This window comes from Squalius cephalus, assembly GCF_949319135.1.
Source record: "Squalius cephalus genome assembly, chromosome: 18".
In the NCBI taxonomy this organism is placed as follows: domain Eukaryota; kingdom Metazoa; phylum Chordata; class Actinopteri; order Cypriniformes; family Leuciscidae; genus Squalius; species Squalius cephalus.
In genome coordinates, this window is record NC_137139.1 from 10,660,786 (window position 1) to 10,688,013 (window position 27,228).

The 27,228-nt window shown below is 41.0% G+C and overlaps 1 protein-coding gene across 3 annotated transcripts in view; it reads right to left on the reverse strand.

Annotated features, from left to right (window-relative positions):
- The window catches only part of LOC307146208 (serine/threonine-protein kinase pim-1-like), a 42,049-nt gene extending 16,557 nt beyond the window's left edge, over positions 1 to 25,492 (reverse strand). Inside the window, exons 1-8 of one of the 3 annotated variants that reach the window (XM_079850085.1) lie at positions 25,422 to 25,492; positions 24,133 to 24,381; positions 17,813 to 17,956; positions 17,074 to 17,168; positions 16,430 to 16,483; positions 15,942 to 16,320; positions 15,570 to 15,740; positions 15,336 to 15,458 (exon numbers count right to left, since the gene is read on the reverse strand). In XM_079850085.1, coding sequence (XP_079706211.1) covers positions 15,352 to 15,458; positions 15,570 to 15,740; positions 15,942 to 16,320; positions 16,430 to 16,483; positions 17,074 to 17,168; positions 17,813 to 17,956; positions 24,133 to 24,381; positions 25,422 to 25,446 — 1,224 coding nt within the window. In that variant the 5' untranslated portion in view covers positions 25,447 to 25,492 and the 3' untranslated portion in view covers positions 15,336 to 15,351. Of the gene's footprint in view, positions 1 to 15,195; positions 15,459 to 15,569; positions 15,741 to 15,941; positions 16,321 to 16,429; positions 16,484 to 17,073; positions 17,169 to 17,812; positions 17,957 to 24,132; positions 24,382 to 25,421 lie in introns of those variants that run through there. The other 2 variants (XM_079850084.1, XM_079850086.1) reach the window with 2 other exon arrangements.
- Positions 25,493 to 27,228: the final 1,736 nt, after the last annotated feature.

The window sequence follows — 27,228 nt, forward strand, 5'->3', positions numbered from 1 at the left end:
AGGCTGGTTCCACAGTAAAATAAAGCGAACAAACGAACATTGTCTTACTGACGTGATCTGGAACTTCATGTATCACTGAATAAAGTTCATCCACGCTTTCTTAATGTTAGGATCCCAAGGAAAGCAATGCAAAGACACAACGTAATCCTCAGATGCGTCTCTATCGTTTTGTTACTGGAGTAATCCTGTGTTTGCGTCTCATATTTACTACTACATGGCATGTGTGAATCGGTGGGCGGGGCTAAAGAGGCAATGATGTAGAAGTAGGCGTTGATCTTCTTCAACAGTCTTTTGTCACACTATGACGTCATACTGAGGCAAAATCCGAAACGAGTCATTTTTGGGAGCTTGGTTTCAATAAAAGCTGTTTTTGGACTAACAAGGAAATATTGAGTTCTGAAACATGCAGGATATTTTTATAGAACAAAGATCTCTTATACACAAAATATCAAGGAAAATTTGATTTCTCAATTCATGACCCCTTTAATAGTTTTTGAATAAAGGGTGAACTTTTCCTTGGCCAGACATCACTTTTGGCCACTACAGTAGCTGGGGTGTTAGATATTGTATTTGATTATTGGTGGGGGGAAAATGAATTGAAAATAAATGAATTGTGGGTGTGTGTTATAAATGGCTGGTATTAAAGGTGAAACACGTAAAAGGTAGAATTTGCAAACAAAGAAACTGGTTAAGTGAGGTTCCCGAATGCTCTAGACGTAACACTAAATTACACACTTCTCCTTTAAGGGTTTATTCCAGGTGCAATCCCCCCACGGAGATGATTCTGATCCCTCCTCCTATAAAGTGCACTCAGGAGACACCTGCCTGAGCCCTGACTGATCAGCACAGCTACTCAGATCAATACACACTTTCTAATAGAACCTCTCACACCAACACACTTAGTTTAGACACTTAAGCCTGTGGAGATGGGCAATGGTGGAGCAGCAGGGATATAATGAAGCATGGGAATAAATGAATGAAAGTCGAGAGCTGAGGGAGACTGGGATTGGGACTGTGAGCATGTGTGATGGATGAATGGGTGAAATTTGAACAAGAGTGTAAAAATGAAATGAATATTTGAAAGAAAATGCTGAAATGACAATAAAGGAGTGACTTGGGATTGGCATTACTGTAAACATTTAGGACTGTTTGTTTTGCTAAAGGGATATTCTGGCTTCACTACTTGGTTAATTTGCATAAATGTCTAAGGGCCAAGAAATTGTTGATAGCCTGTAAGCTTACATGAGATTAGTGTAATAGACTTGCATATTAACCTTGTTTGTGAAAATCATATTCAGTTTTTCAACTAATGCCATGATCATGCAAAGATCACGTATAGAAAAATCTATAATACATAACTAGAAGTTTCTCTGTATAGAACACCTTCGACATTTCTCACATTATCACAGTTTATTCACTATAGTTTAGAAAATGGTAATACAATATGACAAGAACTCAGAGTTATCAAATCAGTTGATATTTCACTGGTTTTGTCCATCCTTCTGTTAGACTGTCTCACAGATGAATTATGTTGAATATCTGTCAGCTGTTAAATTTAACTACACAATTAGATAATACCAATTAAAGTGAATTACCAAGCAATGCTTATTTTTGTTCAGTCTGTGGTGTAAAAAGTTCGCATTAGCAATTAAAGAAAAAATACTTAAGCAAAACATGGACAGGTCAAAGTGTCTGAATAATTTTTGGTCACACATTTTTATAAATTTTCTGGTAGTCCACTGTATGAGGAATTTTTGGGTATAATATGTCACAGTTTACTTAATTTTGCAATCCTCACTTACATAACTATAGTGTCCTGTAACGTAAAAAAAAAAAAAAAATTTTTTATATTTATTAAGTTTTGTAATGTTGATATCACTGTAAACTATTTTATTATTACAATATTTGGTATATGTATTTTCGTTCTTATTTGAGTAGCATATTGCTAGCAACATGCTAACCCTTTTTTAAATGTATTACAGAAAACATAATCTTTGTTTTAGTCATTTTAACAGAAATGTTTGTCTGTGATAATCAGATACAGTCACATATGCTGTTGACAGAGTCGTCTGAACACAGATGATTCCTAAAGGACGTTCAGTGACCTGTGTTTCTTCTTTAGGAAGAAAGGCACAGTGTAATGTGTTGAAAAGTGTTGGCGCCGGTTCTCTCCCCCTCCCTCCCTCCGTTTGCTTCTCCTCAAGGTGACACTTCCATCTGCCCCTTCCCTCTCTTTTCCAATCTTTGCTTTAAATGCCCCTCTAGAGCCGATGTCACAGCTTTTTCACGCTCTTGCTGGAGGATATGCTTTACTCTCTAATCTATATTCCACTCATGCCTGCATTTCCATTCTTTAGAGTCAGTGTCCATTACAGACCACATGATATTTCATTGCAACTGAGAACGAAGGTTGAGCGAAAGAGATGGAGAGAGAGACTATTTGCATGATGCACACATTGTTTCTTTCTCTATACAGTAAATGGTAAGAAATGGACTCTCATGTCTTTAAATGCATGAACTAAATACACTCTCCTCTCGTTCACATTTGTTGGCTACCCTTTTGAAGTATTTTCATATATCCCTTTGATAATTTAAATAACATAATCTAGATTTGTACATTTACTGCAGAAAAAAGATTTTGCTAAGTGCGTTCCTAGGGTTGTTAGTGTGTTCCTGTGTGGTTACTAGGTGTTTGCTAAGATGTTCTGGGTGTCTGCAAGGGCATTGATGTGGCCAAAATTCAGATAATGGCTTGAAAACGAATAATGAATATTCTACTGAATAACAGGAAAAATATATGGCAGGAACATTCGCCTCCTCTTGTTTGCTAGAGTACAGGTGAACCAGGAGATAATAGCAAGATATTGTAGTTGCGTAAACCTAAAATCACTACACTATAATGAGTGTGTGAAGTGAAAGAGTTTAAAATGAGCACAGCACAATCGCTAATCAAATAGCCGTGTTGTCTCTCTGCGTCTCCCAGAAATCAGAGCTAGAAATCTAAAATATATTTATTGGCATTTGTTTGAACATTAAATTAAAATAAAACAAACAAATGAATGAATATAAAAAAAGAAATAATAATAATAAACACGTTACAGGACATCTAGAACAAGACTAAAACATAAAATAAAATAAGAAATATACATTTTGATACATCACAGTTCACAGCCTTTCATTGTGTCATTTGTACTTTTGCTGGAATACAAGAATTGCAATATATACTGTACATGTCCAACACAAAAGAGTTGGGTATAGTTCAATCATGCCATGCTGTCTGATCCACTTGGTTACAGTATTGCCAAAAGGGAGTCCAAAATTTGTAAGACTCTTTTAGTTTCCCTTTGTCACGTTGTGTTTCAGGCAGGAAGACGAAGACAGACAGATCAAGTTCAGTACACTAAAGTTTAATCTTAATACCCTAGGTAGGCAGACAGGCGATAGCAAACACAACTTAACGTAACGGACACAAACGAGATGATTAACAGAACACAGCTGGTACAAATGAACTAATAATGACGATGACCATAACAAAGGAGTGGCGGGAAAACTGAACAAAGGAAAACCTGTGACTAATGAAAACACACTGAACATAATAGTGACACCCTTTAACTACGTATGTCAGTTTTTCCAAGGTCAATTCATTTATTTGTATAGCATTTTTCACAATACATATCGTTTCAAAACAGCTTTACAGAAAATGCATGTCTACATTACAATTTAGAGTGATCTGTTATCAAAGGTGACTGTGTTCAAGTACATATGCAAGTCAAGTTCAAGTTCATTTTATTTATAGAGCACATTTAAAAACAGCCATAAGTCTGGCCAAACTGCTGTACAAAAAGATCATATAAAAATAAAATAAAAAACACTTAAAAGACAAAGTACTGACAGAAAACCACAATTAGAAAAAAACAACAACAAAAAAACATTAAAATAGTCAGGGAAGGTGCCAATCTAATATCTAAGGGCAGGTTATTCTATAATCGTGGCCCAAACACTGAAAAAGCTCAATCCCCTCTATGTTTAAATCTGGAGTGTGGGACTAAAAGAAGGTTCTGGTTACGTGATCTTAGACTTCTGGAAGGGGTATACGGACGCAGCAATTCAGATAGATGGCTGGGAGCTTGGTTATGTAGAGATTTATAAACAAATAAGAGCATTTTAAAATCGATTGAGAATTGAATAGGCAGCCAGTGAAGAGCCCTCAGTATTCACCTTATTCTGCGCCCGTTCTATTTCCCATGATTCATAGCGGTTTCAACTGACTAAACGGTTTTCTACTTCCGGTTGAAGTGTTTGTTTACATAGAATGTTAGTACTAGCGTAAAGGCTACGGTGATTGTTTGTAGTTATCAAAAGTAGTAGATAGGGCCATAGTACTCGAGTCCGGTCTTGGACTCGAGACCGTTTTTCTATGGTCTCGGACTCGCTGGCATTCGGACTCGGACTTGTCCCGGTCTCGGCCAATGGTCTTGCCAAATATGGCTTTTGGTCTCTACCGAGTCCAGGTGTCTTTATTATGTTCCCAGTAAGCACACATACGTCGCCGCGATATTAAAACAAAATATTATTGGAGGGAAAGTGAAACACTGGCCACCTAATAACTTGCGTTGCGATGGGCATTTCGGCTCTTTTTCGTGAGCCGGTGTTCCGACGATTTGTGCTGCCTTGTCGAAAAATGCTACCGTAGCGCGAATCGATCACAGAGAATGTCATTCATTCTCTATTGTTTCCATAATGGTGTAAATCTCACAATATTATGACATCGTTATTTCATTTAAAACAGGGTAAGTGTATGGGGTGCACATTTTGATATTTTAAATGAACTAGCAATTATCACATTTGATATAACAAGTAAAAATTACATTATTGTATATTAGCCTATATGAAATACAATTATAATAAAATTCTAAGTTATGACTGTATACTGTACTTTTTATTTTTAAAATGATGTGAAAAGTAAACATTTCGGCTCGTTTGACTCAGCTCACTAAAAAGAGCCGGTTCTTTTGACTCACAAATGGCTCTTTAAAAAATAAATCTTTAAATAAATTCACTGAAAGTCCACCGCTAGTGCAACGTGAATATTCACATTTTTAATTGTCCATAACAACCCGAAAACTTGCCTGCTTGCCTTGCACATCTAATTAATGGGCAAAGACTTTTTTTTCTTATGCTTCAGTTTTAACGCAGCTAACCACTCTAAACGTTTACTTTATTGAATGTATCTGATACGGAACCGGACATGGGCATTAACGTTATCTCCTTCTTATCTTATGCTCGAAACACTCAGTTTCTAAAAAGTTTGAAATCTTCTATGAATTGTTAAAACAACCAGCAACAGCACATGAGGAGCTTGAACTCATTCTCTCGCTGCTAGTACAGGTCAAGCGCTACGAACCGGAAGTAGGCAACCGGAGTCGTCGTTATGGCAGCGCGCATTGTTTAGAGCAGAATAAGGTGGATTGGAGTGATGTGAACAACTTTTGTGAAGAAATCTGACTGCTGCCTTTTAGACCAGTTGGACGACTTGGAATTTGAGACTTGGAAATACCACAGTATAGTGAGTTGCAGTAATCTAAACGAGAAGTGATAAAAGCATGAACAGCCATCTCTAGAGATTTGTCAGATGGAAAGTGTTTGATTTTTGACAAAAGACGAAGCTGATAAAAGCTAGATCCAATAAAAGATGAAATATGTTTGTAACGTTTTAAAGACACATAAAAGAACACCTAAGTAAAAGCAGATAAGCTTCCCAAATCAATGCTGTTGGCCTGAAAATTATCAGTGGGGCCAAAAAACAATCACCGCAGTTTTATCTTCATTTAAAGATTAAAAAAAAATTTGCGCTAGCTAAGATTTAACCTCTCCTAAGCACATTAACAGAGCTGAAGGATCATTTCTCTTGATCGGTAAATAGATATGGGTATCGTCTGCGTAAAAATGTGAAGACACCCCATGACTTCTAAGAATGGAACCCAAAGGTAACGTACAAAAAAAGAGGGAAGGCGCCAAGATCAGAACTTGAGGAAGACCACAGGTAAAGATAAGCAATGGAAGAGGAAAAATTACCTATCTTGACTAAAAACTTTTATGTCATAAATATGACTGAAACCATTTGAGGATTGTTCCTTTTAACCCCACCCATGAGTCTAATCTAGAGATCAGTGTTGTTGAGTGGTCAAAAGTATCAAATGCTGCAATTAAATCTAAAAGAACAAGGACCACAGAGTCAGAAGCTAAGAAAAAAAGGTAATTTAACACTCTCAAGAGGGCAGATTCAGTGCTGTGAGCAGAGTCAAAACTAGATTGAAGAATTTCAGAAATAAAATTACAGTTGAGAAAAGAAGAATGAAGTTGGTTAAATAATATTTTCCAATACCTTAGAGATAAATGGTAAGACAGAAATAGGAAGAAGGTTATTCAACAGGCTTCTTGAGCAAGGGAGTGACAGTAGCCACTTCAAGAGTAGCAGGAACAGAGCCAGTTAAGAGACACATTTTAAGAAAACACACCAGACCTTTAATTGAAGGTCAATTAATTGCACAACAATTAATTTAACAAAATCTTGGGTGTATGATATCAAGAGAACAAAAGGAGGGTTTAAGATTAGCGATGGTGTCATTAAGTAATTGTAGAGAGATATAAAAATTAAATTAGAAAAATAAGTAGTCTTTGCAGACGGCCTTTGCAATCTGCCTTTCTGCATGCTTGTCTAAAAAGTCGAGTATCAGAGTTATGCCACAGTTCAGATTTAGGTTTGGGCTTGGGCTTGTAAGGCTTGAGAGGAGCAGTTACATTTAATACATCCAGCCTTGCAGAGTTTAATAGACTAAGATGTTGGTCAGCATCCAAATCAGGTAACGGTGAGTCTAAGTACAGATGTGAACATGATTCCTTAAAATACTGATTAAAATTTGTACCAAACTGAGGAGAACAGGACCAAGACAAAGTTATAGCTTTTGTAGAGACGTGAGAGAGATTAGGAAGAGACATAGAGAATAAAATTGGCTTATGGTCCGAGAACAGAAAGTCAGACAACAATATCAGTGATGGCAAACCCATGGGAGAGTACCAGGTTAAAAGAGTCAATGAGGTTGAGAAACTCCTTCGATAAAGGGTTAGACTGATAGCATACATGGATGTTAAAATCACCCACCAATAAAAAGCAGTCATAATTTGTGGCAATATTGCCGATAGGTTCAGTGAATTGCTGTATGAAATCCTTGGATGAGTGTGGAGGACGGAAATTCACCCCTAGAAAAACGGGACCATTCCCAGTTGAGACGAAGAAGCTGAGCTTCAAAACTGGTAAATATATTTACTGGAACTGACCGACAGGACAGGAAGGTCTTATTCACCAAAGATCGAGCATTGATTAAAGCCATTTTAGGTGGAGGAATAACATTGGGAGAGAACGATGCTCTACTCAGCAAACGCAGGTTACCCTGGTTACACCTTTGCGTCGGGGGACAGAGGCCTATCCTAGGGGAAGCCATTCCCAGAGACAGGTGACGAGGTCGGGGGAAGAATAGGTCGAAGCCACCGGTAAGCCAAATCCAACAGAGCCGGCTTTACCCAGAGCCATTGTGTGTTCCGAATCCAAGCCATCCTGAACCAGAACCTGAAGTGGATCTGGTTTATCCAGAGCCACCATGTGTACCGGGTCCAAAACGTCCTGAACCAGAACCTGAAGTGGATCTGGCTTGATCTAGAGCCACCATGTGTCCCAGGTCCAAGTCATCCTGAACCAGAACCTGAAGTGGATCCAGTTGATCCAGAGCCATCGTGTGTGTCCCGAGTCCAAGCCGTCCAGAACCTGAAGTGACCACAGAGCTTTCAGACTTAGAAAAAAAGCCCAGGCATCATAAATTATCCCAACTGATTCGTCACTTGCAGAATTGTTTATTAGACAGAACACCCGTCACTGAGGTCTGGCCCAATATCTTCATAGGAAATGAGTAAGTCATAGATCGACTCAGGAGAAACCAGCCTGCACATGTGCTTTCAGTTTGATAGTAAATCCCCCCAGATTCCCGCGTTTCCTCCTGCACTTTCTCCGTGACAAGATAAAAAGGCCACCGGCGGATGTCCATTAAGAAACTGTCGTGCACTTTGTTAAAAATGTGTTCCACATCCGGCTTGTAACTGTCCATAAATGAGGCACGAATATCCAAGAGTGACTGTCGGTCAGAAACCAAGAGTACGCAGCAATTGGAAAACCAAACAAACATTCATACAAACAAACAAAAGAGCAACAGACGGCATGCCATCTTGAATCACCTCCTTGCGTTCTGCCAGGCAGTTAGCTAACAATGTATTAATTTAAGGCAGAAACAATAAGCTTATTGAAGTAATAATTACAAGTTGTGAACATTATGATTACAATATTGGTGTATTGGTGATTACAGCATTGGTGTTGATTCAGAGTTTATGAAGTTCTCGCAGGAGTTTGCGTCCTCTCGAGTCGTCTCTTCACAGGTGTTGGTCATCTGAAGTCTTTATGAGAGGCGGGATCCAAACTGGAGCTGAAGTACTCTCTAGTTACCTCAGGATGGGCATCCCAAGATAAAACAGAAAAGCAAATGGAAAATAATTAGCACAGCTGCTGTTCATAACATTCACAAGGCTACCAATGTTCAAAATGCCACAACTTTTGATTGCTTTGAGATATCAACACAAAATTTTGCTCAGATACAGTTATTATTCTGCTGTTATTACCAGAAATATCTTATTATTGCTGATAACATAACTGTCGCAAATAAATATACATTTTATACGAAAAAGTTTTTAAAATATGCGTTATATATCTGTGTAAGTGTGTGTCTCAACTTTAAAACTTTACATCTCATCTTTGGACCATGCATTACCAAACATTTCTTATGAAACTTATTTAAACGTAACATGGCCACATTTGTACAATGTAACTGATGTATAGATTAACATATTTTCCTCATGTTCTTTTTCTCTATCTTTTTTATTTATTTATTTTAGATTTCAAATCATTGTTCTTTTCTCAGTATTCTGATGACATTGAACATATTGTTAATACATTTTGTATATTGTATACAAAGTAGTATGTCATAAACATGTCATCTCTGTATGTTTTGCAAAAATAAAATAAATTATTTTTTTATTAAAAAAGTTCGGGAGGAGCACGTTCAGATAATTAACAGTGGAGAGCACTCAGCAATCAACGATAAGAGGTGTGTATATATATTCAGCAGTCTCACCTCAATTCGTTGACAGTTTAGCAGCATCTTGGCTCGCCGTTTCTGCTACCATGTCGCAACGTCAAAGCTCTTTATCTGACGAAGAAACAAACATCCCCAGGGATCCGCCGTTGCATTCAGCCGGCCCTAGGACCATTCCTCCTACGCCGGACATCGCACCTGAGCCCCAGACTTCTTCGCGCGGCCGCACGCCTGCCCGAACAGCCCTGCGTTTGCCAAGACATCGAGGCCAGTCTTCGCCACCCCCGGCAAGACTTCCATCTTCCTCCCCTCCTACCACTCGGCCGTCCCGACGATCCCACCTATCGGGAAGTGGACCGTAGCAGGATTGAGGCAAGCGCTGGGTGATTCGGATGTGCAGGCTTCGCGAAAAATTAATAAAGAGGAACTGTATGATCTATACGTTACCTTACAGTCAGCCAACCTCTCTCCAAAGTCCACACCAACTCCCAAGATGGCTCACAGGCAGAGCAAAGCCTGCAGGGCCCAAAAGTCGCCTCCCAAGACATCACCGTCGTCCTCCCGCACAAGATCCGGCTCACTTCGCCCATCGAGGCGCAGCAACAGGCCTTCAGCGAGCCTGGGCCGCGCCCCAGATTCCGCCGTGGAAGGCCCACTCCCACCTCTTGACGAGACCCAGCCCTCCACCACAGCTTTTGCTGCCGCAGCGCCGTATGCAGCTGGGCCCAGTGGCCTCCCCACAGCCTCTCAGTTCTATACTCCCGCTGTTTATAACCCTTTTCCTTTTCAGTGGCCTCCGGCTCCTGTCGCAGAAACTAGCGCGAGAATATCGCCGCTAGCAGCACAGGCCCAACCATTTCAACAGTCTTACCCAACAGGTTATAACCCCGCCCACTTCCAGTGGCCTGCAGCTCCAGTAGCTCAAACAAGTGCGAGCCCGCCTCCGCTTGCAGCACAAGTCCACACTTCATACTATCATCCTTCCTTTCCTTCCTATCCTCCAACTAATTTTCCTTTCCAAGCCACAGCGGGTAATCCAAGCGTGAGGCCGCCGTCGACATTCGTAGCCCCGGCTTATACCCTTCCCAGCTCTCTCATGCAACCTAAATCACAACATTCTCTCTTCACAGCAACACCGATGCCCGTTCCGTCCAACGGCGTTGCCATGGAACCACCACCAGTGTCTCAAAGCATCCGAACACAGATCCTCTCAGAAATTCAGGACGCTGGCTCCAGAGGCGGATCAATTCCCAACTCCAGTACCTTGCTATTCGGAACTTTCGACACTATCCTCCAAGCAGTTTCTCCCAGGACCCTCCAATCCTATGTGACCGCTTGGAGATGTTTTAAACCATTCCATGTCTCTTATAACATGCCGTTCCCCGATTTTTCTCTTCTTTCAATCACCTCATTTATTTCCTACCTTAATAGCGTTAAGGGCCTACAAGTCGGGTCCATTAAAGGTTACTTGAGAGGCGTTTTTCCATAAATTGATGTACGGCGCTCCCTCCCCCGAGATAAAAAATTCACAAAACTCCCTCCTGATCAAAGGGATTCAAAGATCCTAGCCCATCCGTCCATACACCAGACAACCCATAACGCTAGACATTCTCACCAAATGTATTCACACCCTCCGCACAGGCTACCAGCCCCTCAATACCGCCCTCACACTCAACGCTATGTTTATCCTAGCCTTTTTTGGTTTTCTTAGATGCTCGGAACTCGCTATCACTTCCAAATTCGACCCAAAAATCCACCCCACCATCTCAGACTTATCAGTACTAGATGGTGAAACAATCTCATATTTGATTACAGGGGTCATATAATGGTACATGCACTTTTACAAGTTGATTGTACTGAAATGTGTGTTGGCAGTGCCTGTACACAACCATCATAAAATAATAAAAATCCATCCAGTGTTTTTTTTTTTTTATCTTCTTACATGTTTTCCCCCATCTCAAATCAAGCCGTTCGATTTTGGGACGTCACAAAATCGATGCCCCTCCCACGATTGTTGATTGACAGCAGCGTTTCAACACAGACCTGCCCTCGCTCGTGAGTGAGCTGTCTCTCAATATTCCCCATGATCAACAGCAATGCTTTCATGTTTGCACGAATCATTTCACCAGACTGCTTTATAACGAGAACATTGAAAAAGGTATTAGCTCCTGTGTGAGTATGTGTTGTTTATGTGCCTAATGACTGTCATAGTCTCACAGACTGGTTATTTTTTAAACAGATCAGTAAAATGTTAGTGCTTCAGTCCTGACAGTTGTACCTAACACTGCATAGATAACGTTACGCATCACTGACAAGCCTACATTTACCGAAAAAACATTTTTCATGACCATTAGCTGTAACATCAATCTGTCAATGAACTAACGTATACATCAGTAAACACATAGCGTTCGTATCTCACTACTCTACCCTGCCAGTACATACAAAGATAGATCAAAGTGACATTACGTTAACCAACCATTCAGAAACGTCCTGTTTTCCGACTTGATACGGTTGCACAGTGTCCTCAGAGACTCCCGCTGCCATTCTTCAAAATTAGGGGTGTAAAGATTCATCAACTACATCGATGTATTGATCTATATTCCTATGATCCAACTACACCGATCTGTGCTCGGCAAGTTGGCCTTCCGGACATATATCGATCTAACATCGTTTTAAAAGGTAATGAATCGATTTTATCGATACTAGGAAATAACGCATTGGATTTAAGCACGTCAGACTTTATATGGATGTTTTTTCTTAGCACTTTTAATGATAAAGGCGTTAAACGTTACTCGATTCAGTCTGCCTATCTGTGACGTCATCGCCATGCGTGACGCGCCAGCAGCAGCGCAAAGACAACAAGCAGCGCAAAGTCTCTCATGTCAGAAAAACTGACTTTCCTGTCCTCTCAGCCGCTATACTGCAGTAGCGTGCACTCTTCAATTGCACGCGCAAATGCGCCGGCGAGCACTGTATCACTTCACTAAAGCGCAAAAGAAATACGAGCATGCAACGTAGTAAATTAGTAAGTTAAGTTAAGTTCTTCTAAGTATTGTGTATCACCATGGTAGCCTAATTGTTGTTTGTTTCCATAACAAAATGCCACTTACTGGTTATTTTGTATATTTTTATATGACTGTGGTGGCTCATACCAAGATTGTATTAACAAAAACTAGTTTGGGACTGCTATATAATAGCTTAACCTCGCAGTGCCTACTGTTTATCAGTATTTGTCATATTCTTACAAATTTTTTTTGGTATGTTAAGTAAAGGGGGACAGAACTTATGTGTCAACAATTTTTGTGTAAACAAATGTATTATAATATATAATTCCTAAAAAGGTGGGTTGCGGCTTGATGACCATGGGGAAATGTGGGTCCCATGGCCAAACAATTCAAAACATCATTCAATGTTGTGATAATCGTAATTAATAATCACAATTACAATATCAAGGGAATAATCGACAATTATGATTTTTGTCATAATCGTGCAGTCCTACTTTATTCAAATAAAATGTGAATGCATTTGATATTAATTGTTGTTTACTTGTTTGTTTATATCCATAATTAATTGATTGAAAACTGATTCCCTTACAAGAATTTTTGGCTAAAAAGGCACTGAATCGATTTCAAGTCACTGAATCGTTTCGGATCGTATCGTTCTAAATGAACCAATATCGTCCTTGAATCATATCGACAACCACGAATCGCGATATGAATCGAATCGTTGTTAAAACGAATCGTTACACCCCTATTCAAAATATAACGTTACCCTCAACTGTTGTCAAGGCAACACTCCACGTGTGTTGTTGTGGCAAAACACCCACAGAACAGAGGGCTGGGGTGAGCAAAGCTCATTATCATTTAAAGACACATGCACTTAAACGGCGTGCTGAAAACAGAGCTGTTTTTGACCAGGTAAAATTAGTGTTTTCTTACAATACTAATGAGAATTTTTAATTAAAGTATATTACAAACTTTTAATTTAGACCCTAAAGAATCATATTAGCTTGTACATTATATGACATTTACATTAAACATTAAAATATTAGCTTGTACATTAAAATGGCATTATATGACCCCTTTAAGCAAAGTAACACCGACCAAACCAAAAAAGGTAATTTCATCTACATTTTTAACCTCTCATCGCCAATCCAACCATATCAGTCCATTCTGGCATTTCTGCAATGGAGAAGCTCTCAGGCTAACTCTTCTCTGGAACCCCTGTTCATAGACAAATCCAATAAACCCGTGACATGCTTTTGGTTCCAGAAACACCTCAAATCCGTTCTCCAACAGTCAGGCATTCCAGCAAAGAATTTCTCAAGTCACTCTTTCCGTATCGGGGCAGCAACTTCAGCGGCCCAAAAAGGCCTCTCCCAACAGCAGATCCAAGCTCTTGGGAGATGGTCCTCAGATGCTTTCCAAAGCTATATCAGGACCAACCGGTTCCACATTAAAAAAGCCAACCAAACCCTCATTAATTAAAACTCCCTAGGTCATCCACCTGGGGTCTCTCTCTTTCCGCCCAGTGAGCTTTTGGTCTCACAGCAGACACAGTGAGAACTCTCTGGTGGAGCACTTAGGTTTCTATCTTCCGTCCAGCAAGCATTTGGTCTACCAGCGGATGCTGTGAAAAATCTCTCGGTCAAACAATCACGTTTTTTCTCTTTCCTGTTTTCTCTTTTACATCCAGCGAGCATTTGGTCTCACAGAAACGCAATAAGAACTCCCCGGTCGAGCAATTAGGGTTTCTCTCTACCGTCCAGCGAGCATTTGGTCTCACAGTGGACGCAGTGAGAAAATCTTACTGTGGGCCGAACTCTGAGCTCGGACCCCTCCCCCCGGACAGCACGCCAAATACGCATTAAACTTTACTCCCTCTAATTGTATGTAAGTGTGAACTCGTGAATAATAATAAAATAAAATAAAGTAGACTTTGAGCAATAAGCACGTCCCAGCCGGGTTCGTCACTGATTGGGGTCCCCTGGAAACATTTCCGTTGTGGTCTGTGCTATTTGCAGCGCGTTTCTGCATTTGGTTGTGTTGTGAACTTTTGCAGAGCGTTTCTGTATTTGGTCGAGTAGTGAGTATTTGGAGCACACATGTGTTGTGAAATTGATGAAGATGTTTTCTTAATTTGCGGGTGTTTTTCTATTTGCATAGAATTTTTTTTATTTTTCTATTTGCATTTCTATTTGCATTTCTATTTGCATTCTATTTGAATGTGTTTTCTTCAGTTGCAGCGCGTTGAGCTCTCTCAGCCAGTTAGTACAATTAGTAAGGGGTTAAAAATTTTGTAATATTCACAACATAAGGTTACTTTAGTTTTCTCCTGTTTTGTGCACAACATTTTCTGCTCATTCTTTACTGTGAGCTCTTTTTTTGTGAACCAAATTTGCGGCTTCTTTTTGTGCACTAAAGATGCTTTCACACTGGCAGTTCAGTATGAAACAGAGCATGGTTCGCCTAAAACACTGAAAGGTAACGTGAAAGCTGTCACGCGGACCGGGGAGCGCACATGTACACATGTAGGGGATGACAGTGGTGATGACTTGGATGTGAGCGAGAGTGAGCCAGCAGTGTAATCGTGCAACCCACTTTCTCCTAAAAAGAGTCAGTTTGCAAGAAAGCCACCTTCACACAAGGGACGTACAGTAGACGCAAGTCTCAATTAATATAAACAAACACTGTATATTGACCTGCGTTTTGTGTTCTATCATGCGCTGTGCATCGGGTTTCTATAGAATCAAGTGTGTATGAAAGCAGTCCAATCCAGGAACAACTGAACTCGGATTTGGACTGGAGCAAACATGCCCAGTATGAAAACCCCTATGTTTTTCCTATCTTTGTGCACTAAATTAGCTCTTCCAACTTTTCTCTATTTGCTGCTTCTTTGTTTGTGCACTACTTCTGCTCTTTCTTAGTAATTTGCTTCTCTCTATGAAGCACCCATTTGCTGCTTTTTTAAAGCTAAGATTGCCACTCTGAAGTCTCCCTGCTGAATGGTTTGTGCTGATTTTCCTCACTTTGGAGCATCTGATTAATGAATAAATATAAAGAGCTTGTACCAGCACTGCTTGGCCTTTCACAAAAGTGATTTATTTCATCATCTGCCTTCCCTCCTGAGTTACACTACCTGACTCCTGAGCTACTCATGACATTGGTCCCTGCTGAAACCATTCATGCTGTAAGATCTCCTCTATAGTTGCTCTCTCGGTTGGTTCGCGAGTCAGGCAGTGCCTTATCAAATCCTGGCATTCTGTACAAGTTTTCACAAGAGCACAGGTCATGTATGAAACTTGCATGTATTACGTAAAGGATTGTACTGATATTTCATGTGTTTAAAATGTTATAGTAATTGTTCTCTCACCTCTGGATATTCTGGAGTTAAACATCAGAGGACCATTATTAATTTCTTCTATACTTTCAAAGGGCTGACGTCTGCACATCACTCTGTACATCATAACTCCCAGAGACCAGACTGTTGTTGGCCCTGCCTCATATTTTAAGATCTTGTAGTACTCAGGTGGGGGACATGCTCCTGTTCATTAAAAGCAAGAGATATTCAGGTTAAGCAAATATTTAATTTACAAAAGTCAACTTGTCCAAATGCAACCAGGAAACGTTCCTAAGGGAACCATTAGTTCTCGGGGAACCACCCTGGGGGCTAGTTCCTAGAACTACCCGGTGCAAAAGCCCCTATCGGGGCTAATTGCAATGCTAACACAAAAAGCCAACTGACCTGTAAATTCACCGAAGTAATCACATTTGAGGAGGTCACCACTGCCAAAGTCGATCATTTTGACTTGGTTCGTCGTGGTGTTGATCAGAAAGTTATTTAACTTCATGTCACGGTGGAAGACGCCTCTGTCAAAACAGTGTTTGGCTCCGAGCACTGCTTGGTACATCAGGTCACGTGCCATCGGTTCATTCATTCGCAGTATGTTGCTGACAACCAAGCTCTGCAAGTCTTTGCAGGGCTGCGGATACTCTAGGATGAGGATGTACTCATCTTCCTCTTCAAACCAGTCCAGCATGTGCACAATGTAGGGGCTTACTGGAGGCTGATTGAGCAGCAGGTTTAGAGCCACTTCTGCTAGCAGTGGCTTGGAACACCCAGGCTGGAGAAAAGAGTCAAACAAAAGGTTAGATGACTTTCAATATCACATTGCACTTGTATTTAAGATATATTATTTTTATTTAAATATATGCATTATTTTGCCAACTTACAATTGAAATATACCGGTCCTCTGATGTATTCTTAGGGACAAATTTGATGGCGACCTGAAAAAAAGATATTGGCATTATAACAAATGTTAATAAATGTAAATGATGTTCCATTTAAATTTATTTTAAAGTCCCCCTGTGGTGAAAATTCAGTTTTTAATGTAGTTTATATGTCTATGTGGTGTTTTTAATGTGCTTTAAGACAAACCATGTGCAAATTCATAAGTCGGCACCATTGCGGAGTATTTTCTCTTTAAAACTGCAGTGAAACACAGACCGTCTCAAAAACACGGTTTGAAATCGCTGGTGTTTCTGACGTCACAAACTACCTTGTAACCAATCAGATCAATGTGTGATCGTCAACGAGTGGAACTCTGAGCTGCTGTGAGTGAGTGGAGGCGGGGCTAATTTGTATACTCATAGAACCGTGTATACTAAATGAGGCAAGGGTGTAGAGTTACATTCAAGCTATTTTGAGGGATAAAACTTTTTTTTTTTAAGGAAAAAACTTTTAAAAATGTAATTTTGGTGATCAAAGGTGTGTTTTAAGGGATAAAATTATTGACTACAGGGGGACTTTAAAAATGTTTTGGTCAAAGCACTGATCTATAAGGTACATTTGGTGAATACTGCAAGATTGATTTTACCTGCTCGCGGCTAAATTTCGAAATCCCCTCGCAGACGGTGCCGAAGCCTCCTTGTCCAATCTCCTCTCCCACTTCATAAACCTCAGAAAACGGAACTGCAAAAATTGACCAAAAGAACATGTTAATATATGAGATTCATAGTCTTACATGACCTGGAGACTAAATATGGTTAAGAGAAAAGTAAAACAGCAGGATAATCAGTTTCTTTATAATCATCTTTCTTTAAGTAGGGAATCAGAAAAAAATTATACTTAGGGGCTGTTTACACGACACAGTTTTCAACTAAAAACGTAAATCTTTTTATGTGTTTTGGCCGTTCATTTACACGAGAACTGCGTTTTGGGCGCCTGAAAATGCAAACATTTGAAAACGGGTTTCAAAGTGCACGTTTTTGAAAATGGTCTCCGTGTAAACAACAAAAGCGCAAATCTCTGAAGCTCTGAAGAATCTCTGAAGACGATGACGTCATGCACATGCGTATTACGTGTTCAGTCTAGGGTGTTTCGTCGCCATCTAATGGCCTGGCAGCAGAATACAGCGTTTTAGTCGTTTTCTCGGATTCGTGTGAATGGGGATCGTTTTGACAATGGTGTCGTCTGTACACGGAAAACTCAAAGGAAAGACTTCTCTGTTTTAAGCATATCGTTGTCGTGTAAGCGTACCCTAAGATCAGAAGTAAAAACTTCATCAGCATGACACATTACATTACACAAAGGTTGACAAATAGAAAAAGACTCACGGGTAGATGGGCCCGGGCAAGAGGCTGTTCTTAACGAATTTTTATCTCTAAGACGTCTTCGCTTGGAAGCAGCACCTGTACGTTTTGGAAATCTTGGCTCAGGGCCAGATGGGCCTGGAAGAGGATCAGCTGGATCCTGCAGACCTGTATGCACCATGACACATGGTTCTATGACAGATGTTATCATTGAAGCAGCTGGATCTCGATGGTCGGATGAACCAGGCTGCTGATCTTCTGGAGGATCTGTAAGATCTGTTGGCTCATGGACTGATGGATCCAACTGAAGATCACTCGGATCCTGGAAAGCCATTAGCTCATGTATAGATGGATCTTCAGCCGGATACTGCAGAGCCGTTATCTCATGAACAGATGGATCCAACTGAAGATCAGTGGGATCCTGCAGAACCATTATCTCATGGACGGCTGGTTCTGGCTGAGGATCAGCTGATTCTGTGTCGGGCAGTGGACAAAGAGGAGTCTCCTTGTTGTGCTTTTTGTGTTGTGTTGATGTGCATTTTACAGCCCGCCACATCTATCTATCTATCTATCTATCTATCTATCTATCTATCTATCTATCTATCTATCTATAAAATTACAGAAACGTCTGTCTGTCTGTCTGTCTGTCTGTTATTCACATATCTCTCGAACCACTAGTCCAATGGATTTCAAACTTGACAGGTGTCTTGCTATGGTCACGAGTAAGTGCAGTGCCAAGTTTGGAGTTGTTTGGATAAGAAATGCAAAAGATATCATTAAATATATTGGTAAAAGAAGCACTTAGAAGGTTGTGGTTTAAAATAAACATTCTGACATAAGAGGGTTGTGTTTGGATAAGAAATGCAAAAGATATCATTAAATATATTGGTAAAAGAAGCACTTAGAAGGTTGTGGTTTAAAATAAACATTCTGACATAAGAGGGTTGTGGTTTAAAAATAAACTGACATAAACAAACACTCTGTGGATGTTAACTGAATTTGTAAGTCAGCTACGCTGTTTACTTCTTAAAGGTGCTCTAAGCGGTGTCACGCGTTTTTTAGGCCAAAACTTTTTTTGTCACATCCAGCAAACATCTCATCACTATCCGCTAGCTGCCTGTCCCCTGAACACACTGTAAAAAAACGCGGTCTCTGTAGATAGCCCAGGCTCCACAAATGGCAAGAAAAACAAACTGGCCCAGCCTGGACCACGAAACATAACAAACAGTGTTCCAGCCAATAACTGACAAGTATGATTTGGGGGTGGGGGTTGGGGTTGGGGGTTAGTGCACGTGCACATGAAGGGGGATGTGGGGAGTGGAAGAGAGAGAAGCATGAAGAGGGAAGTTAGCTAGAGGAGAGATGTCCTAACAACGACTAACGTTAAAATTGTATATTCTTGAGAATTTTGTTATGGCCGACACATGACCAAAGAGACGACGTTCCGATGAACAAATAACAAAGAAGAGGGAAAAGGAGAAGGAATGCGCAAAGTCCTGAATTTACATCGGAAAAGCGTTCAAAAGGTGGCGAGAACTCCGCAGGCAGAAGGGCTTCCAATCCGACATTCAGGTGGCTCTGTTTTTGCTGGACAGGGTAAATGGTTCATGACTGTTTCAGGAAGCACGGAAGGGAGGGGGAGGAGACGGGATGAGGAGGAGGGAGGGTCGAGCTAGCCTCCGTTTTGTTTGACAATACTTCAAACGTCAACAAGAAGTGACGTCACCCAGCATCGCTTAGAGCACCTTTAATATTATATTTAATTCTGGTGCGCTTCACCGTCTCTTTCACGGCCATCATTTGTAGTAAATGCTAATATATTACTGTGTCATGCGCTGAAGTTAGCCTGTGACTATGTGATGTTTAATATGCTATGTTAAATAGTTGCCCTGCCTATTCAACAGGATAGCTCTAGGTTATGCAGGCTTAAACGAGGTTACCTCTTATCGATCGTGATGGCAAATCCCCATCAGCTGTTACTTTAGGCCGGCGACACACTGGCTGCCTGCGTGGCGTGTCCGTTTTTATTTCGGCTCCCAAGTTAAAGGATTAGTTCACTTTCAAAAAAAATGTTGCTGATAATTTACTCACCCCGATGTCATCCAAGATATCCATGTCTTTCTTTTTTCAGTCGAAAATAAATTAAGGTTTTTGAGGAAAACATTCCAGGATTTTTCTTCATATAATGGACTTCAATGGCAACCAACGGTTTGAAGGTTAAAATGTCCGATATCAATGCAGCTTCAAAGTCTCTACACGATCCCAGTCGAGAAATAAGGGTCTTATCTAGCAAAACGATCGGTCATTTTCTAAAAAAAAATAAAATAAATATATATATATATATACTTTTTAACCACCACCTGCAGGAGGGACCGTAAGGGGCCGGTGCTAAGCGGATTGGGCGGCAGTCAAAGGCGGGGGCCTAAACAACCCGATCCCTGGGCGCGGAATCTAGCTCTAGGGACATGGAACGTTACCTCTCTGGCGGGGAAGGAGCCTGAGATTGTGCGTGAGGTTCAGAGATTCCGACTAGAGATAGTTGGGATCACCTCCACGTTACCTCTCTGGCGGGGAAGGAGCCTGAGATTGTGCGTGAGGTTCAGAGATTCCGACTAGAGATAGTTGGGATCACCTCCACGCACGGCTTGGGCTCTGGAACCACACTCCTCGAGAGAGGATGGACTCTTCACCACTCTGGAGTTGCCCATGGTGAGAGGCGGCGGGCTGGTGTGGGTTTGCTTATAGCCCCCCAGCTCAGCCGCCATGTGTTGGAGTTCACCCCGGTGAACGAGAGGGTCGCTTCCCTGCACCTTCGGGTCAGGGATAGGTCTCTCACTGTCGTTTGTGCCTACGGGCCAAACGGCAGTGTAGAGTACCCGGCCTTCTTGGAGTCTCTGGGAGGGGTGCTGGAAAGTGCTCCGTCGTTCTACTGGGGGACTTCAACGCCCACGTGGGCAGCGACGGTGACACCTGGAGGGGCGTGATTGGGAGGAACGGCCCCCCTGATCTGAACCCGAGTGGTGTTCTGTTATTGGACTTCTGTGCTAGTTACAGCTTGTCCATAACGAACACCATGTTCAAGCATAAGGGTGTCTATCAGTGCACATGGCACCAGGACACCCTAGGCCGGAGGTCGATGATCGACTTTGTGGTTGTTTCATCTGACCTCCGGCCGTATGTCTTGGACACTCGGGTAAAGAGAGGGGCGGAGCTGTCAACTGATCACCACCTGGTGGTGAGTTGGATCTGATGGCGGGGGAGGAAGCTGGACAGACTCGGCAGACCCAAACGTACTGTGAGGTATGACGTACTTCGACCAGATCCCGAGGGAGTCTGGAGATATTGAGTCCGAGTGGACCATGTTCTCCACCTCCATTGTCAACGCGGCCACTCGGAGCTGTGGCCGTAAGGTCTCCGGTGCCTGTCGAGGCGGCAATCCCCGAACCCGGTGGTGGACACCGGAAGTAAGGGATGCCGTCAAGCTGAAGAAGGAGTCCTATCGGGCCTGGCTGGCTTGTGGGACTCCTGAGGCAGCTGACAGGTACCGGCGGGCCAAGAGGACTGCAGCCCAGGTGGTTGTGGAGGCAAAAACTCGGGCCTGGGAGGAGTTCGGTGAGGCCATGGAGAAGGACTATCGGTCGGCCTCGAAGAGATTCTGGCAAACCGTCCGGTTCATGGGAGTTTGCCCAACCAATCCACATGTGTTTTGTGGATTTGGAGAAGGCATTCGACTGTGTCCCTCGCGGCATCTTGTGGAGGGTGCTCTGGGAGTATGGGGTTCGGGCCCTTTGCTAAGGGCTACCCGGTCCCTGTACGACCGGAGCAGGAGCTTGGTTCCCATTGCCGGCAGTAAGTCAGACTTGTTCCCGGTGCATGTTGGACTCCGGCAGGGCTGCCCTTTGTCGCCGGTTCTGTTCATAATTTTTATGGACAAAATTTCTAGGCGCAGCCAGGGGCCGGACGGGGTCAGGTTTGGGGACCACACAATTTCATCTCTGCTCTTTGCGGATGATGTTGTCGTGCTGGCCCCATCAGACCAGGACCTTCAGCATGCACTGGGACGGTTTGCAGCCGATTGTGAAGCGGCTGGGATGAGAATCAGCACCTCCAAATCCGAGGCCATGGTTCTCAGTCGGAAAAGGGTGGTTTGCCCGCTTCAGGTTGGTGGAGAGTTCCTGCCTCAAGTGGAGGAGTTTAAGTATCTTGGGGTCTTGTTCACAAGTGAGGGAAGGATGGAACGGGAGATTGACAGACGGATCGGTGCAGCTTCTGCAGTCATGCGGTCGCTGTACCGGTCTGTCGTGGTGAAGAAGGAGCTGAGCCGCAAGGCGAAGCTCTCGATTTACCGGTCAATCTACGTTCCTACTCTCACCTATGGTCATGAGCTGTGGATCATGACCGAAAGGACAAGATCCCGGATACAGGCGGCCGAAATGAGCTTTCTCCGCAGGGTGGCTGGGCAATCCCTTAGAGATAGGGTGAGAAGCTCGGTCACTCGGGAGGAGCTCAGAGTAGAGCCGCTGCTCCTCCACATCGAGAGGGGCCAGCTGAGGTGGCTCGGGCATCTTTTCTGGATGCCTCCTGGACGCCTTCCTGGGAAGGTGTTCCGGGCATGTCCCACCGGCAGGAGACCCCGGGGAAGACCTAGGACACGCTGGAGGGACTATGTCTCCCGGCTGGCCTGGGAACGCCTCGGTGTCCCCCCGGAAGAGCTGGAGGAAGTGTCTAGGGAGAGGGAAGTCTGGGCATCCCTGCTTAGACTGCTGCCCCCGCGACCCGGCCCCGGATAAGCGGGAGAAGATGGATGGATGGATGGATGGATGGATCCTCGTTGTGTACCATGTACCATCTCTGAGATGTGCGACGCATTGCGTCATCAAGTTGAAAAGGTCACGCGTCACGTCATCTGTCTAAGATATCTGTCTGTGTACTCCAGTTCAAAAAGGTAGGGAAGGGCGAAAAATTCCATCTCATTTTCTCCTCCAACTTCAAAATCGTCCCACATCTTTGTTTTAATTTATTATTATTATTATTTTAATTTTTTTCGTGACCTTTCCAATGTGATGACAATACGTGGCGCATCTCAGAGATGGTACAAGACGGGTATTTGTGGTTAAAAAGTATAAATATATATATATATATATATATATATATATATATATATATATATACAGTATATATATATATATATATATATATATATATATATTTTTTTTTTTTTTTTTTTTTTTTTTTTTTTTGAAAATGACAGATCGTTTCGCTAGATAAGACCCTTATTTCTCGACTGGGATCGTGTAGAGACTTTGAAGCTGCATTGAGACGCACATTTGAACCTTCAAATCATTGGTTGCCATTGAAGTCCATTATATGAAGAAAAATCCTGGAATGTTTTCCTCAAAAACCTTCATTTCTTTTCGACTGAAGAAAGAAAGACATGGATATCTTGGATGGCATCGGGGTGAGTAAATTATCAGCAAAACATTTTTTGAAAGTGAACTAATCCTTTAACAGGTTAGAGCTTGAAAACTGCCTGCGTGACACGTCTTTGCCGAAAACGCGTGCATGCTAGAAATGGAACCGACGCCTATTTTTCGTTTCCAGGCAAAATAGAATAGGAAAATATGTTTAGATGGCATTTTATTTTGATTTTTGAAGTCTCTAGGTTTTGACATAAATCAAAATGTCATTTACTAATATGTTTTCGTGGCAAAATAGAATAGGAAAATATGTTTAGATGTTATGTTTAGCTCTGTCAGCTAAACATTAAGTCAGCTACACTGTTTACTTCTGAATATTATATTTTATTCACGGCCATCATTTGTAGTAGCCTATTCACAAACTGTTTGCTCAAGCGTAGCATTTTCTCTGAGTTTACTGTGTAGCCTGCTCCCTCAACTGTGTAGTTAAATTTTCCATATTTATTGTGTGTCATTATGTCAGTATCAGTATTTGCTTTCTACCATGCACAAATAAAAATGTCACTGAACTTTTGCTGTGTAATTGTAACAATGAGCACTCAAACACACCAAATCAACAATTACTAAAAACACACACAAAAACTGATTTTGCACGGGCACTTTGCACTAGCTCTTTCTAAGAATGCATGGATGCCTTTCTACTTTATTTCTGTTTGTTTTTCTAAAACCTCAAACAGAAATAGAGGATTTAGAAATGACTACCAGATATTAGATGTCAAATACTCAGGCTAGACCCCAAGAATAAACATTTTCATGACTTCATAATTAACTAACATGCTGCAAGGGAATAGATAAATACACACACTTAAGAGTCACTAGACACAAGTGTGAAAAAACAGTACAAAATTAAAATGACAGTAGACTCACCTTCAGCAGGCTCAGGATCAGCTGGATTTGCATTACAGTTCATTGGCTTGACAATGGATGGACCCGGCTGAGAATCAGTTTGATCCCGTAGAGCCGTTGGCTCGAGGCCGGATGGACCAGGATGGGGATCAACTGAATCTGTGTAGGACACAGGCTGAAGAGGAGCCACGTTGTTGCCTTCACGTTCACTTTTCACAGCCAGACATGTATTTCTGAAGAATGCACAAAGGCTATTCTTCTTGCTTTTTGCTTATTTGAAAAAAAAAACAAAACATATTTCTGGTTATTATTTAAACATTTTACATTAAACATGAAATGCCACAACCAAATTAAATACAACATGCATGTAAACATGTTGTAGGATACTCCACAACAACATTAGGAAACCAAATTAAACTAACTTCATAGGGTGCAATTGAATACTAATTAACTAATTAATCATGCAAAGCTATAATATATATATATATATATATATATATATATATATATATATATATATATATATATATATATATATATATATATATATATTAAGGCACTTGGTTTAGGCATTTATCTGACAAAACTATTTGGCAAAAAAGGCAAACTACAGCTATACAGGTTTACGATGAAAAAACAAAATCTCACAGGAAAAAGCATACATTGACTACAACATAATTGGTTCTCTCTTGTTTTTGCATGTGCTCATAATTTCCTTGTATGACAGTCTGCCTAAAAATTATGTCAGCACAATTTGAAGTTTCATTGCAAAACAACTGACTCCAAAGCACAATTATGCAATATTCTAACAAAATCCTTAGCATTTATATATATATATATATATATATATATATATATATATATATATATATATATATATATATATACACACACACACACATATATATATATATATATATATATATATATATATATATATATATATATATATATAAAATATTTGAATAAATATGTCAATCTTCGTAGGCTGGACTGACATCACTTTTAGCCTCTACTGTGTGTTTGTGTGTCTGTGTGTGTATGTCTGTGTGGCCTGGTAAACCTTACTTTATGAGGACAAAATGTCCCCACAAATATGTAAATATCATACTAATAATCATACTAAGTGATGTTTTTTTTTTTTTGGAAATGTAAAAAAAAGTTTTCTGTGATGTGTAGGTTTAGGGTATATACAGAATATACAGTATAAAAATCATTATGTCTATGGAAAGTCCAAATAAAACATGAAAGCATTTCACAAAATGAAGTTTGTTACGTGTGAAATGTTGGGCTGTTGTTGGGCTATTTACCTGTTGCTGTTGGGCAGTTCTCCATAGCTGCTACTGTTGAAGAAGTCTCTCCAGCTGTGTCAAAGTATTCCCTGCTGACACTGGACACTGGAAAGTTTTAAATCTGAAAGTGCACAGTATATAAAGTTATTGTCTTTCAAAAGTAAGAATCGACTCTGAGTCAATGAAATTAATTGTTTTTCAAACGACTCTTAAGCCGTTTCAAGACGATACATTAGCATATTGCCCGCCCACTTATTGCGCGCGCAGACACCAGGAAAACTTGAACCTCAAACCAGTGCAGCTGATTCCTGTGGATACTGGACAGCATCATGTCGAGAGAAGACGCTGTGCTCTACAATGTGAAGGTAAAGCCAGTTTATTTTTTCACTGTCCAAGGACGAGCGTGTGAAGAATCAGTGGTTAAAGTTCATCTTTACCACGATATCACAGCAGTATAATCCTAAACTTTTGCTGTGTTCCCTTTATTTCACTGAAGACTGCTTCTCAAATCTCGGAGTTCAATACAGGATTCACAAACCACTTGCTCTTGAAAGATGGTGTTCAAAAATACTAGTTTTGAGTTTTATATTGTGTAGGTCTCCTGCTAACTGGCTAACTCAAGTTACTTCTGTCTTTCTGAAATACTTCTGCTAATCAGTTGTGGGCCACTATTACCTATAACTGTGTCTATTAATGCAGACTGTCTGTCTTCTCACTACTTTGAGGAAATATTTGATTTACCAACGTTTATGTAACTTATGTTACATCAGATCATTCACTCGTATCACTGTTATTGATACAGTTTCCACGTGTTCACCGCAATATATTAGAAAAATACTCGTAAATAAATTAGTACAAGTAAAATAATCGGTTTGTTGATGGACATGCAATTGTTAATGCTGATGGTGAGGAATTACAGTTTGAACATCTCATATAATGTACCTCAAACTGAGTACGTTAGTGTATCACTGAGAAACACTGAGTCCTGCTCGAGTCGTCTTGCGATGGAGGTTCGGGACAGTTCTTCTTCCAGTGTTTCATCATCGGACTCGCGCTCGCATTGATATGGTCAAATCGTAATTGTTCGTTACTGTGTTTAGTTTACAGTGTAGGAAGCCTCGGGACAGCTGACGTTGTTATGGCAATGGGCGGTTTTGTTTTCGACGTGCGCGCTGTACAAGGTAGGCCAATCACAACAGACTGAGCTGTCTGGCCAATCAGAGCAGAGTATATCGCAGAAAGGCGGGATTTAGAGAGATTGATTCATTTGACGAGTCGTTTGAGAGTCATTGAAAGTGTGATGATGTGCAAATGTATATTATGAGGAAATTAAACAGTTTTTTTTTTACCTTTGATGCATGAAACATGTTGTAGGAGACTCCACAACAACATTAGGAAACTTTAAAATAGCATAATAGGGGCCCTTTAGTGCACGTTTCAGAATTAAATGAAGTACCCACATGGAAAGAACCTATATGAGGATATATGCGCATATATGAAACCTATATGCAGTTTATATGCACATATATGCTGCATATATACAGCATATATGATAGTATATATGCTGCATATATGCCACATATAGGCAAAATTGAGGTGCATACAGATACAGGCCATATAGGTCTCCTGTATTGCTTCTTTATATCCACATATAAGCCCTATATGTACATACAAGATATGTCTCCTATATAGCTCATGGCAGGATCTGGTCATTTTGTAGCTCATATCTCACTTTGGCAACTGTCATACATGATGCCTAGCTCAGATAGGCACATAAATTCGAAGCTCACGGAGCTGAGAAGATCAAAAAGATTTTTTTATTTTT